The sequence below is a fragment of the Diadema setosum genome, chromosome 4, assembly GCF_964275005.1.
Source record: "Diadema setosum chromosome 4, eeDiaSeto1, whole genome shotgun sequence".
In the NCBI taxonomy this organism is placed as follows: Eukaryota; Metazoa; Echinodermata; class Echinoidea; order Diadematoida; family Diadematidae; genus Diadema; species Diadema setosum.
In genome coordinates this window covers 31,486,273-31,501,693 of record NC_092688.1, presented here as the reverse complement: position 1 = coordinate 31,501,693, position 15,421 = coordinate 31,486,273, and the positions used below count along the sequence as shown (strand labels likewise).

Sequence of the window (15,421 nt, the reverse complement as noted above, 5' to 3'; positions counted from 1 at the left end):
GAGGGGACTATTGACTGTTTGACATTTGTTAAGTCCATATCAATATATCAACATATGGTCATGTAGCAATTGAACTGCCGTATCAGTGGGGATTATTGCATCAACATGGCTTCTTTGAATTCTGCAGCAAATGTTTTGCAAGTTTTCCTTCCTCCCCTCAAAAAAAAAAAGGTACATAGTTTAAACTAACCTCTGAACAGAAAGATCTCAAACTTAAATAGTTTGTCATTATATCACTTTATCTTCAGTTTTAAATTGGTCCACATTTTATCAAATGCTATTTGAATTATCACATAATGATTTTGAACCAAGACTTCACAAACCCAAATCTCATCACCAGTGCATGATCATTTATGATCATGCATGTATATTCCATCCATTCACATGTCAAAGTAAAAATGACTGTTCAGTCATCCTTATGACAGAGGTAAATTTTGTCGGTGCAAAGGTGGCTGGTGAAGTCAATTGGGCAGGGAATTTCTTGCAGCAGTGTGAACAGGGGATGGGGCAAACCTTGAGGATTGGGGCCGTAGATTTCACAAGAACACAAGTGTTCCACAATTTTCTGTGATGATACAAAACCTTTGTACACTAATAAGTATACAGATAGACAGACAACCAGAGAACATATAATGTTCCCTGCAATACTATGTGGTGTAGGAATTATATAAAAAAAGGAAATCATCTTGCCTTTCTTCTTGACTAACAAAAAGCACAATGTGGATATTACTGATTCATATTCACAACTCATATCATGCTTTCTCACAGCTCCACATTCTATTCACTTCAAACAGTTCTTCCATTGTCACTGAACTTGGTATAACAAACACTAATTGAGACTTTACACAGAAGAATGCTAACACGCCTTAAACTTCCATTCTTTGTGTTTTAATGCTTTATTTTACATATTTACTGAACTATGTACAGTACTTTTTTTTTGGTATCTCCCGTGTATCAAAACAAAACATGAAAACAAGCCAAACATTCATTTTATGTTTTTAAGCAGTCTTCTTGACAGAAACACCAGTCTAGAACACTTAAAAGCTGCTGAATGCACCAAATATTTTGGGACAAAACATGTTGCAAGTCAGGACAAGCAACATAATTTTTCAAAAGGATTAGTTTGCAATCAAGAACTAAAGTAACAGAGGAAATACCCCCTAGAGGTGAGTGACCCTGTTGCTATAAACAGCTGCAGCCCCTCTGAATTGAATCCAGAAATAAATCACGAGATATTAAGGAGCTTTATGCCCCAGTCACATATAAACACAGATGCTCAAGGATTTACACGGTGATCCGGGCAGATCCGGGGACGTCCGGGGAGATCCGGGATTTTGGTATGACTGTACACACGGTATCGACATGGCAGCTACACGGATAAGGCCGGAAGAGCGCGTCATCTACACGGACAAACACGGCATCTACATGGATCAACACGGCAGCTACACGGCAGCCACACGGACCACCCCGGATTGCTCTGCCAACACGGCAATCCCCGGATGACGCCAGATGTTTTTGACCTCCAAAAGTTGCCGTGTTGGCCTCCCGGCGTCAACACGGATCTCTCTGCGGATCAGATCCGGGGTGGTCCGGGGTGATCCGGGATGTCTATGTGACTGGGGCATTGGATTTTCGTGACAGGGACATTCAAAGGAAAAAAAAAAAAAAATGTTCTGAGCATGCGCAAATACGCGCGTCAACTCAATCTATTTATAGCTTGCGTCGTCTCAGTTTTTCACTATGCGTTCTGGGCTATTTTTAAGTCCGCTCAATTCATGACATAGAGAGCTACTTCATGCACCAATCATATGGGGGCGCCATTTTTTTTTTTTTAACGCTGCGTCCTAGCGTTAGCTAAAGCTGCTTGTCAGCACGACGCTGTGAGAGAGGAGAAGGTCCAACGCACTCGTTGTCTCAAACGTCCGCGCAGCAAATCTGAAGTTCCCTACTACCTCCACAGAGCACTCGAACACTCCCGATATGGCACAGTATGGTAAGATACGGTTTGGTTTGCTTTCGAGTGCTCTAACACTGCCTTAGAATATCAGTGGACTACCAGATTCACAAAAATAAAAACACCATAAAATATATGGCATAGCCAGTATTATAGACACGACAGGACAATATTTACCAACACAAATGGACGGTAACAATGGTTACCAAGTCGGGCATGAATATATTCTATATAAGAATGTGATTAATTTGTCTTCTCAAAACTACATGTAGCATATCATAAAATTTGCTTTCAATAGCACTTGCCACATCAATGATACAACGTATATGATATAGAAAAAGACCAGATTTCATAGATTTTAGGTAAATAGTAGAACTTTATTTTGTGAAGTGCGTAATGCATGAATGAAAGAGGGTAAGAAAAAAAAATTTTCCCAGGAACAAAAAAAGGAAATTGTTTGGAGTGATAAGATATATGGCAGGGAATTCATTACGTTCATGTTCTAGAATCTTCTCTTTCATTCATTTTTCCCCATTATGGCAACTGTCTCTTGGTGATTTCACAAACCTTTATTTATCATTTAAAAAGAAAATAAGTAAATACATTTGTTGTCACTGAAATCAGAGCACTGTCTATGAAAACTTCATGATTGATTGTGCTAATTTGGAAGTCGTGATATTTACAAAAACAAGGATTCACTTTTTGTTTCTACAGCTGAAAAATACTTGAGAACCATATGTTCTTTGCTGTGTCATAATTTGCATTCTTTCCTCAGTAATGCATGTTCAAATTACATTCGTATTATTCTGACAGAATTTTTGCCACACTGGTAAAACATTCCTTTTGCTACACTGGTAAAACATTCCTTTTGCTAAATCAAACTGTAATGTGTTCTTCAGTTGTTATATCAGCTGTTATGCAGATCTAAGCCAGGGCTCGACACTAACGGTGGCCCGGTGGCCCGGGGCCACCAAAAATGAAAGTCGGGCCACCAAATTTCAAAAAAGGGCAAATTTGGTGGCCCACCACGGGCCACCAAAATTTTTTGAAAAGTGTGTCAATAAATTCGTAACTTTTTGCGCCAGAAATGCATAAATGCATGCAGTGAGTGTGCGACTTATTAAAAAAAAAATGGACTTTTATCAATGTTTTTTTTTTTTTTTTTCGGGCCACCAAATTTTTCTCTCGGGCCACCAAAAATTTGAAATTGATGATTTTGGTGGCCCCATTGGGCCACCGAAAAATAAAGTTAGTGTCGAGCCCTGTCTAAGCTATCACTGAACAGGCACTTGAAGATTTTAGAATACTAATATTCCTTTATCTAGTTTCAAACTTGTGGTTCTCACAAAGAAAGACAAGTTATAAAGATCAGCATAGAACAATACAGTTTTGGTGTGTTATTGCCCATGCAAATAGTTACATAGAATGTTCAAAAAGCCACACTAAAATGTTGGCACTCAGAGAGTATTTGAAAATTGATGGTCTAAATTTCACCCTGAAAGCTCCCGAATTGTCTATACCTTTGTCAGACCAGCAAAAGCTGAACGATTCTACACAGTCTGCAGCAGACTCGGTGTGCTACAAAACTTACAAACAGGGATACAGGCATTTGTAACAAGCAATGACAAAATAGGTCAATATATTTTAGTCTTACCATAATTTTTGACTGAGGTCTTCTTTTCCCCACTATTTGCTAAATAAATGTACAGCACTGTCATAACGTTCAAATAGTTTCTTGAAACTATACCATGCCTTCAGACTCAAGGACAGATAAAATGTTATCACAGGGGAAAAAAACCCCTAAAACATTAATGACAATCTAAACTGCACTCCTCAACTTTCTTTTTTAACCCAAGGCCCACTGTGGTTCTTACAAGTAACTTGCGAGCTTGAGTTAGATCACAGAATCTTTCATTTTATTTCATTTTTGGTCCACCTGTGAGACCTTTGCAGCCCACTAGCTGAGAAGCATGGGGCGGATCTAGACCCTCTCAGATCAACAGTGTTTATCTGCTAAACTCATGGGCCCGAATTCATGATGGCGGTACAAATAAAACCATGGTTTAAACCATGGACAAAAACCATGGAGGGCCAAGTGTCGCACGGAATATTTCGTTACGAAATTGGTCATTTCGTCGACAAAATGACCGTTTCGTTAACGAAATTATCATATCGTGGACGAAATGTTCAGTTAGTTACAAAATGTTGTCATTTCTTTACAAAATAATCATTTCATCCACGAAATACTGATTTCGTAACGAAATATTCCATTCGACACTTGGCGCTCCATGGTTTTTGTCCATGGTTTAAACCATGGTTTCATTTGTACCACCTTCGTGAATTCGGGCCATGGTGACTCAACAAGAGGACTTTTGCAACTCATCAGCAATCACATTTGCAGTTGATCTGCATTGGTACCCACTGAAGATCACAAATGTGAAGACAAGAATCAGCATTTCTTTTTTTCTTTTCTTGTTTTTGTGCATGTGAGTGTGTGCCAACCTGAATAGCAATGGCAGTGCAGTAGTGTGCACCACATCACCAGGGGGAGCAGGAACAATTTCAACAGTGTTTTCATGGAGGGCTTTATCAGACAAGTGTCTCCTAACAAACCACCTATGAATTCTCAATAGACTGCGTATGGTGTGCAGGAAGCAAATTTAGCTTGAATCCTCATCAGCGTCTCAACCGTAGTTTCATCATGGGTTGAGATTTCAGTCCAAAGAATCTCAAAAGGTGTACCAAGGTGAGCTCAATGTTTAATGTCCAATCTCAAAGGGTGATAGTCCCCTAGATCCACCCCTTTCACACCTCTGGAAAGGCATGCCCATCATACAAATGCTGAGCTCTTGATAATCTCATTCAGTCAAGCTAGGCCTGTGCCGCCACCATCTCCCTTGCCGCCTGGAATGCTGCCACCAAGGAACCCAGCTGCAGCTTTTCGCTGGTCCCTGCAGCCAGTCGATACCTGTGCATGGGAGTATTTAGCAGAGCAGCAAACAAAAGTGAATGGTGCACTGAGGAGAATTCCCAATTTGAACATGTCATCAGCCATCCATGACTTCAAAAATACTCAAAATACTGCCAAAGGCAAATTGGAGATGAGATATTTCTCATTCATTGCAATAACATTATATGCTTCGAGCAGGGAGTAAAATCAATGCATATTCTCAGGCAATTAGAAAATTTCTTTTTTCACCAAAGCATTGCATTCCTTGATAATTGTTACTCTAAAACCAGAAATATTCGCGGTATGAAACTTTCACGAATTGGAGCCGATGGCCTTTTACGAAGCATCAAATTTTACTGAATTGTCTTTAGTAATCAATGCTGATTGTGCAGGCAAAACCTTTTGGGTGAATTTTACTTTCATGGATCCTGGTTCCTTGCAACATTTGCAATAGTTTCATGCCTGCAAAAAAATTTCTGGTTTCACAGTACCGGTACTCAACATGAGGTTCATGGGTGATATGTCACGCACATTTCCTGTATTACTTATCTGAACAAGTTTTGGAGTCACCCTTCAATTTTCTTAATGCAGCAAAAAATAAGATGATGCAATGTTCCACAAAACACAATTTCCCTCTTATAACTAGGAAACAGCTGCTGAGATGCAAATGATGACTATGACATTGTGACCTTTGCCATTTGACCCGTCAAACTAGAACACATAATCACTTTACCCAAGTCTACCCACACATTCATAGACAAAATCTAACTTAAATCTAACAGAAACAATCATTCTTCAGTAATTGTGGTAATAGGAAATAGAGGTATGCAGAAACAAACAGACAGATGAAACGAGAGATGAACAGCTGCAAAACTTTAAGTCTCCACGACAACCATGTTTTTGGGCCTACATGAGGACATCATGGTACTTACTCAGCGTCGGACATCTTGTCAAGAAGGTAGATCCTGACATTCTGGGGGAATTCAACTGAAGACAGGAAGATGAAAAAACAGGGTAAATCTAGTATATTTGATTCTTTTCCATTACTTGATCGAATGTTAAAGTTCAGTAATGTCGCATCTTAGAGGCAAGGTCAGTAGAGGGAATATTAACTGGTCAGAGTCATAACGGAAAGCTGGCTTATGTTGTCAAACATATAGTGCATAATATTCATGCGTCTTTTCTCTGATGAGAAGCCATACATATTTCATCTACACAATGTCCATTCAATCACTAAAAACTTTTTTTTTTCATTCCATTTCGCTAACTCAGTTCAATAAATTCATAGAATAAACAAGAAAAATATCTGACACGTTCTTAAGAAAAAAAGAGTGAGAAACCCCACTCAACTCAATGTGTTTTCCCCATCTCGGTTGGAGCATACCTGGGTACGCACCTACGAAACCTCCTTCACCTCAAATTACCACTTCTGATAAAATAGTCTCATCTACCCAGAGCCAATAACTGTTCTCCTGGGGGTGCCTTGTCATATCATCACTAGGTAACTGTTTTTTGTACATGCATCCAGAGGAACACGAGTGGGCGAGAAAAAAACTGTCTACAGATGTATACTCCAGTCGGGATTTAAACCTATGACATCCTATGTTAGGGATTCAGCGTCTTATCCGCTGTACCATAGTGCTCCTACTTCACACTCATTACTGAATGCGCCATATATTTAGCGAGTCTAATTTTAGGCAAATCGGTACAAAACAACAATTTCGGAGTTGTTACATTCGCGATCGTGGAGTACAATAATGAAACGATCAGAGTTAATGATTTTATGTGTTGTTAAATTCATGAACAGCACCAGATTTGCGAACTTCGAGAAGATAAAAACCTCTCGAAATAAATGGCATATACAGTATACTCTCCATAGCCTTTCTGACTCACTTCTGTGGACGTAGGTGTGGACTTCCAGCAAGATATCTTGTAATGCCAGACCCTTGATTGTCTTCAGGTGGTTGATGTCTGAGAATCGAAGGGTTAGGGAATCTGCTAAATGTAAACTAACTATTCAAATTGATGAAGTTTTTGCCGCTATTTGTCCTTAATGCAACTGATTGACAAATTGCCCTACATCGACGTAAATAAGCACTGAATTAATCAGTGTTCTAGTAGTAGCTATGATACAAAAACATGGGCATATATACTCGGGCTGGATTTGAACCAACAACCTCTTGATCATGGGACACTACACCACCAAGGTTCCATCCCACAGCCAGCACTGGTTCTACCGTAATCCTTGTAGCATGCAGGGGGTGCTGTATATTTATTCAAATGTATTTTGACAAATTGCCCTACATCGACGTAAATAAGCACTGAATTGATCAGTGTTTTAGTAGTAGACAAAAGAAATCATGGCCATACATACCCGAGAAGGATCTGAACCTTTGTGCATGCTTGAAGGATTAGAACCAGCACTGGCTGTTGTGCGGAAGCTCAATGGTCTAGTGTTTAAGATGCCTGTCCAGTGATCAGGAGGTTGTAGGTTCAAATCATACTCAAGCATGTATGCCCATTATATCTACAACACTGATCAACTCGGTCCTTATTTACGTTGATGTAGGGCAATTTGTCAATTAGTTGCCATGAAACCTATCTAATTTTGCATAATCTGGAACCACCATCATTCGTACAAACTACTGGTATGATCTTCTCAAAAACTATCATCTATATATCTTTTAACATACTTGAATATAACAAAAGATAACTGCTGGTTACGAGGACTTCATTATAATGCAATCCGCCTGTAATACTCCTCTCTATGTCTGTGGAAAACCCTCCAGAACTACCATTTGCTATAATTACGTCGACTTCCATCAACTTATGATGTTTAGATGTCTGCAAACTGAGACAAGGATACTGTTGAAGGCCGTGGTGAAGTCTTTGTTCAGCATCCAGTCCACGATGCTCTCAATGTCAGACCTCAGAGGGTGGCCGGTGCACGTGTACACATTCTCCTCATTCACGTTCTCGTACGCCATCGCCGTGCTCTGGACATTTAACAATGTGTGCAGACAGTGAGACGGGCTAGCTCAACAGCGACAGAGGCACAATGCTAATGACACATGTGCAAACACTTATGGAGAACACCACAAGAATGATATCATTGTTGGGGGACAAAGCCTTGTATCTCAAAAATGTCAGATGTTCAGGATGGTGAAAAAACATGGCAGCCAAAGCACTATAACAAATGGGATTGAAGGTTTCATTTTGACAGGGAGAATTTAGACAGGACATCACTTTACTAATTATCTGACATTTAATTTGTTAATAAGTTTTTTTCACCAAAATCTGAGACACAAGGTTTTGTCACCTCAGTGACAATATTTTTAACTTACATTTTTTTTCCCTTTTTTTTTTTTTTTTTTTTGGGGGGGGGGGGAACATGAAGATCAATATATCAATCAATCAAACGCCCTAAAAACACTAACCTGGAGAATGTTGATGACTCGCCTCATGTCTCCCTTGGCCAGTGTAATGAGAGCCTTCTTCCCATCCTCCGTCATGTCAATGCTGCGGAATGACGATGACACAGAAAATTGCAACACTAATAATATGTAGAAAGTTATAGAAAACCAAGCAAGAAATATCACAGACTCAACTTGATATCATATTGACTGAAAAAAAAAAAAAATGATACCGAAGAACTTGTCATGTTATTGTTATTTTTGTGTACATCGTGAATGAGGAGGTCATAGACATTTTCGTAAGATGTTGCTTTTGGGAATCGACGCCAATGCTAACGTCAATGCACTATCACCCAAGCACATCGAGACATTTGAATTCGCGATCCAACCCTGATTCGCGAAATTCGCGAAAATTAAACCCTCGCGAAAATAACAGCTTATACAGTATATGAAAATACTCTATGTTCATGATGAAGGAATTACTCACTGCTGCCAGACCATGTCTTGTGATTCCAGAGAGATCAGAAGTTGGATATTGAAGACCACAAAGGGGTAAGGTGGCTGCTAGTCCTGTAATCAGAGCCAGCAACCCCTCCCCCCCCCCCCCCCCAACAACCCTCAAGTCTCTTACCCTTCTTCCCTGACGACATACTCCAGCCTTGGGATAATCTGCTGGTTGTCCAGCGGGCCGAACCTAAAGCGAGTGCAGCGAGACTGCAGGGCAGGGATGATCTTGGACAGATAGTTGCAGATGAAGCAGAACCTGGTGTTCTCTGTGAACTTCTCAATGACTGCAGAAGGAAAACAGTTTTGAAAAAAAAAAGAAAAAGAAAAAGATGAATGAATGAATTAAATGAAATCTGTTCATTGCCATGACTGACTGATGAGGGCAGATTAGTATTTTTTAACCACTGTGGGATCAACACTGGATAAAAGAATAATTTGGACATTTCTGATGATATCTGAGTAATATTGGGTACAGAGCTGGAAAGTTGTATGTTTTACAATATCAAGCATACTGTGTGTTTTTTCTGAGATTTATTTTGTAGCAATTTGTGTACATTTTTTCTTTTTCATATTCAAAATAAAATACGATTGATTTCTGCCTTCAAAATGTGTTGTTAACTGGGCACTGGAATGTCTTTAGAGCAGCAGAGGTTAGTAGCTCTACAGATATTAATTAGCTTGAGGCATTTTTTTCAATTTGCCTAAATTTGTTTGGCATGTCATCGAGATTTTTATCTTTTTTATGTATATAACACAGGACTTTGTTGAAGACAATTCTGTTTCCTTTGCACCAAACTATTGTATGATACCACTCACTGCATATTTCAAATCTATAATATATCAGTATTTCTCCATCACAGCGAGAAGGTAAATATTTTGAGACTGGGTGACTTGCATGAACAAAATAAACTTTCAAACTTAGGGTTATTTACCGGTAATTGGTTCATTTCTAGGATATTAACCCGTTGAAGATGGTGTGATTTTGCTACAACGCGCATTTCCCATCGACGCTTGCCCAAGTATACTCGGGACTCGTCCTCAACGGATTAACATTTTGGTCATATTCAGAGATATTTTTTTTTCTTCTTGTATGATTCCTGTCTTCCTTGTATGTATGAAAACAAAAAATGCAACATCACTCACAGTTCAAGTCAACTTCAACAACTAGGGTAAAATCAAATAGAAAGATCAGTAAAAGTTTCACCAAAAAAAAAAAAAAAAAAAACTGATGTGAAATAAGAAAATGAGTACTCTTTAAAGGGAGACGATTTATTTGATATCACTCTCATCAACAAAGTTCACTCTGACATGGAGAGGCATTGCATTCCAAGGATACCGATTTCCAGGAAAATCCCAACCCACCTCTCCGGAGAGCATTCTGAGCGTCGTGGGTCATCGCATCCGCCTCGTCCAGGATGACCAGCTTGAAGCCGGACCGGAAGATGGTCCTCGTGCTGGCAAAGTTGAGAATGGTGCCTCGCACGATACCGATACCCCTGTCGTCCGATGCATTCAGCTGTTTATGGCATCAGATTGTTGGAATGATAAGATGGACAATCAACATCTTGGCAACACATTTTCCAAAATGATTTGTTACAACAAAGTCATGTATCCACGGCAAATCATAATGCTGCCTCAAAACCTGAAATGCACACGACAGCAATGGTCAGATAACAATGCAATTGATAATTTTCAAGCAGAAAGTGTTATAGAATTCTATTTCTGTGAAGTCATCACCATAACGGTGCTGCAAAATTGAATGATGCCACAAATTCAAATTAAAAACAACTGGTAAATGTTGAACTGCGTATTTACATGCACATTTTTGTCAGTGCAAATCTTAAAGTATAAATAGCTTTGCAAATGTTTGTCGGTGGTATGCAATACAGCTTACTAGTAGTTGAAAAACTCTTGAAGTGTAAAGAAACACACTGACTTGCAGGGCTCAACACTAACTTTTTTCTCCGCTCTAAAATCTTTATATCTGAAATTTTAGTGGCCTGAAATATAAGGAAAATAACAATCCATTTTGAACTTTAAGTGCCCAATCAGGTCACCACACGAGAGCTTTTTAAAAATTTGGTGGTCAACATCAATTTTTAATGGCCTCTGGCCACGACTAATGTCGAACCCTGGGAATTATAAAGTGTGATCACATGCACAGAGTTACTGTGTGTTCGCTGCATACCTCAAGAACCATGGAGTTGAACTCTTTGGGCGAATACAGCTGCTTAGCCACAGCCAGGATAGTGGAGGTCTTTCCGGTCCCAGGTGGTCCATAGAATAAGAGATGCGGCAAGCGGTCCTCCTTGATGAACCTCTGGACTGAAAAAAAAAACAAACAAGAAGGTGAGAGAAACCAAATGAAAGCTTGCCCTGGCCGTTAGAGACCAGGGTGAAAAACTGGGTGGAAAATAAATTGAATTTCTTTTATAGTTAGACGGAATACTCCTTAGTAAAGCATGCACGACCATACAGCTTTCTTTTTTCAAACGGGGAAAAAAAACCTTGCAAATTTCAGTAGTTTTAAATGCAAACAGTGGAAAACTGATCTGAAGGATATATAATATAAACAAAAAATGAGCAAAGAAAATGTTCTAAATATTAGTTTCTCATCAGTTTCTATTTGCTTGCATCTATTACATGTACATATATTCAAAAGTGCACCACTTTGGTGATCCCATTCATCACCAAGATGATTTCCATCCTCAGGGTATAATTATGTCAGGTTTATGTATGAAGCTTCTAATCACACAAGCATTGATAATTAACATGTTTCTGGGAAGAACACTGTACAAGGGGCTTTCCATAGCTCAGACGATAAGAGCACGGATCGAGCAATCTGGAGGTCCCAGGTTCAAATCTTGATGGAATCCCATTTTCTTTGCTGCTTTTTCACTTACATTTCATTAGCAGCACATTTCATAAACTGGAATTCACATTCACAAACTGGAATGTTGTCATCTTTGTGATGCCTGAAAGAACTGAAGCATATTTCCACCTTTACAAAACCAGAAATACACAATTTCTTACTTACTTGTTGTGATGATCTCTCTGTGAGAGATGAGGTCATCCAGAGAATTTGGTCGGTATTTCTCAACCCTTTGAAAACAAGAAGGAAATATAGTTAATGTTGCACTGTTACTTGCCTTACACAGAGGGGTTAAAGGAAGTTGGTGAATTGGCATTTAACATTTTGGTAGCTTATAACTAGTACTACTTATAACCCTGGTGCTATTTCAGATTTTCTACCACAAACCAGAGATCAACCCAGAAGTTACAATTTGATCATGCTTACTCCTAGAATAAAAAAAAACACACAAAAGCACACACAGAAACATAACGTCGCTGGGGTGATAGGACCTTGTATCTGCAATTTTGGTGAAAATGAGTTTTTTGGATTAATGGTCAAATAATGGGTTAAGTGATGTCCTGTCCAAATCCCAACTGTCTTACTCCAAAAATGAAGCCACCACGGCATGTCAAAGGAAAGGCTATCCCATTCGCCACAGTGCTTTGGCCGCCATGTTTTTTGGCTCTCCTGAACATTTGACATTTTGTAGATACGAGGTCTTATCGCCCCAGCGACGATAAGACAAAAAATAGTCTCTGTTGTGATGTTAATAAATAGAGGTCTATATCATTGAAGCTCCAGGTAAGCTACGAGTATACAGGCCAAGGCCCAAGTTTGGCCGAGTCTGAGAAAGCCCTGGAAAGACAAGAAGCGGAAAATATAAGCTCATCCCACATGCAGAGGTATAGGGCCATGTAAAAAAGAAAAAAAGAAAAAAGAAAAAAAGAAAAAAGAAAAAAAGAAAGTAGTTTCTCATCCAGATTTCCGACAAAGACGACATGAAAGGTCCTTACTATTTAATACCTTGGTCTTCAATATTGCGGACATTGGTCTTACTAGAGCAAGAGCCTAGAGGTCTATCTGATATTAAAGTAAACCTAAGTTGCTGCCTACAGGGCAGCAAGGCACTAGTGTAGAATCATGCTGCCTCATGATACATAGAATTTAACTAGATATAGTTCTATGCACAGCCCAGTCGCTGTATTTCACGGCGTCTGGTCGGGTTACATAGAGTATTATTACCCGTACCAGGCATGGCCCTGTCTTATAAAACTTGTGATAGAACTCAATCAATCACAAATCTCTTAAAAGCTGCAATCAATCGCAACCTGTGATTGATTGATTGCAGTTCTCCGTCTTAATTTCAATCATAACTTTTTATAAGATGGATTTGCATTCAATCATAAAGTTGCGATTGATTTGAATCAATCACAAGTCTTTATAAGACGGGGCCTGAGCTGTGGTTCTACGTAATTGTATTCCCCTCGTATTACGCGCAGGATTGCGCGCCAGCAGGAAGAGGGGTAAACTTCTCATATTCCCATTTTTGGTAAATGCCTATGGGATTTGCGTGTTAAAAACGAGGGGAATATAGCATCCGGGCACTTGAGCTCCCAGTCAGGAAAATTTGCTGTTGATGACAGTAAATTTCTCGCGGACTGGTTTTGCGACAAAGGGCAAATTCCCATAGGTTAGCACGTAAAACTAAAGGACAATCGCTGTTACTGTGTGAGCTGGCTGTTTCTACGCTCGCCGCATACCTGAGTTCGCGACAGAGGGCAAATTCCCATAGGTTAACACGTAAAAAAAGAGGACAATCCCGGCGCCTGCGTGAATTCGCTGTTATAAGCGCCGCGTACCGTGAGCTAGCAACTTCCCAATTCACGGCAATAATTTTACACTCGGCGCCAGCTAAAGCTCTTACAACACCACATTGCTCTCCATCAAGGGGATGTAGCGTGCAATGTGTTGTACTAAGAGCTCTAGCTGGCGCCAAGTGGAAAATTATTGCCGTGAATTGGGAAGTAGTTGTACAAAGTTTAAATTGTAATGATTTAATTTACTGCTCAAGATGACTGAAATGGGCAATGATATGGACTGTCTGCTTTCAGGGGATACAACATTAATTGCGCTCATTACAATTGTATTGCCCGAGTCGAAGACAAGGGCAATGCAATTCTAGCTCAGGCAATAAATGTCGTATCCCCCTCAAGGCCAGTCCATATTACAATGGGTTAGTCAAATACCGGTTAGTGATTGGCTAAACACAGTCACGTGATGGAGGCACATTGGTTATGTTCGCCCATGGGCAGAACATTTTTGTAATGTTCTCCCATGGGAAAACATTTTCACTTAACAAATGACAAACGATACCAAACGATTGAACGATCATATTTTTCACGCAATCGATAGGATAAATTTGCATTTGCCTATATTCCATACCAGGGGCGGATCCAGGGAGGACCCCAACCGGCGCACGCCCCCCCCCCCCCTTTATTTTTTGTTGAAACAAAAGAAATAAAAAGAAAAAAATGGGAGGAGGGGTGTGTGCGCCCCCCCCCCCCCCTTTAATTTAGTAAACATGCCCCCTCTTTACGGAATTCCTGGATCCACCCCGTACCCCTGCATACAATGTGAAAAAGCAGATGACCGATTATTGTAATGCGTACGAAATTGTGATTTGAAGGACCCGCGCACAGTGAATTTGGCTCTGCGCGAGTGATCGAGTGCGTTGTGCTGGTGGTTGACATTGCGAACATGGCTTGGCATTTGACTAACCCATTAGATCTAGACGGTTCTAAGGTCTATAACACTAATTAAAACAGATAATGACTTTTGTTGTCGGGAATGTACCAATATGTACGTTCCAGCCTCACTCAGGCCCGGTTTGAATGAAATGCTATTTCGGGAGGCCATAACTGAAGTCCCTCGACTTCGTCTCGGGACTTTAATAGCATTTGAAACCCTTCGGGCCGGGTGGAACATTCGGTATGTTCCCTCAAGAGGGAGGGAGCAGTTCCCTCCCCCGCCAGTCATCATCTATATAATATTGCAGTGTGTAGGACAAGAAAGCAAAGTGCCCTAGTCCCTAACTGCGACCAGCAGCCCCAACGTACAACGTACAGTGTTCGCCGCGAGCGGCGGGTCTCCGGGGCTACCTAGTCCCATGCTCGGTTCCCGCTGTTAGTTTAAAAAAAAAAAAAAAATAGACGGTAGACACTACGTTCGTTTGTCAACATGTTTACGATGAAACATCCCCAATTACCGATACATCAATTACAGCTGACTTCGACTTACCAGGGAAGATTCTTGTTGGTGTTATCCCTACTCATTTTAGTTGTACTGATCGCCCAGCTCTTTCTCGCAAAAGTCTCCCACTTGTCACTTGAAATCACGTCGGATGTCAACCTTCGGAAAGCAGCAGAGCAAGCGCAAGGGCCAGGTGCTACGACACTGGTATCGGTGAGGCAGGGGTAGTAGTACCGACCGAAGGTTGGTATAGTTGAGTCTGCAAGACCTTGCAGGTGGGCAGCAGCGAGATACGGGCTGCGGGATATACACACACACATGCATGGTATGAACTTCGCGCGAATCTTTAGTATGACGGATGAAGCCATTTTTAAAGAGGGGTAACTTGATGAAATGTTGTAGCTTCTTGTTGTGTGTAAAGTACATTCTAGGTTATATCAAAATAGATTTGAAAGCAGAAAATATTAGGAAATATATGAAATTCATGTTGATGT

At 40.2% G+C, this 15,421-nt stretch overlaps 1 protein-coding gene across 1 annotated transcript; it reads right to left on the bottom strand.

Moving 5' to 3' along the window:
* Positions 1-4,308: 4,308 nt before the first annotated feature.
* Positions 4,309-15,150, bottom strand: LOC140227134 (replication factor C subunit 5-like). The gene is made up of 10 exons (XM_072307568.1): positions 14,976-15,150; positions 11,862-11,926; positions 11,013-11,149; positions 10,187-10,340; positions 8,949-9,108; positions 8,342-8,423; positions 7,771-7,900; positions 6,798-6,875; positions 5,837-5,891; positions 4,309-4,922 (listed from the first exon to the last, which is right to left on the bottom strand). The coding sequence occupies exons 1-10, from the start codon at positions 15,008-15,010 to the stop codon at positions 4,826-4,828; spliced, it is 993 nt and encodes a 330-aa protein (XP_072163669.1). The 5' UTR covers positions 15,011-15,150; the 3' UTR covers positions 4,309-4,825.
* Positions 15,151-15,421: the final 271 nt, after the last annotated feature.

Coding starts and splice junctions, on each gene's coding strand:
- LOC140227134 (XM_072307568.1), bottom strand. CDS start 15,010: ATGAGTAGGGATAACACCAACAAGAATCTTCCCTG. Junction 10,341..11,012: donor TCAACTCCATGGTTCTTGAG/GTATGCAGCGAA, acceptor TGCCATAAACAG/CTGAATGCATCGGACGACAG. Junction 8,424..8,948: donor TATGTCGTCAGGGAAGAAGG/GTAAGAGACTTG, acceptor GTCATTCCGCAG/CATTGACATGACGGAGGATG.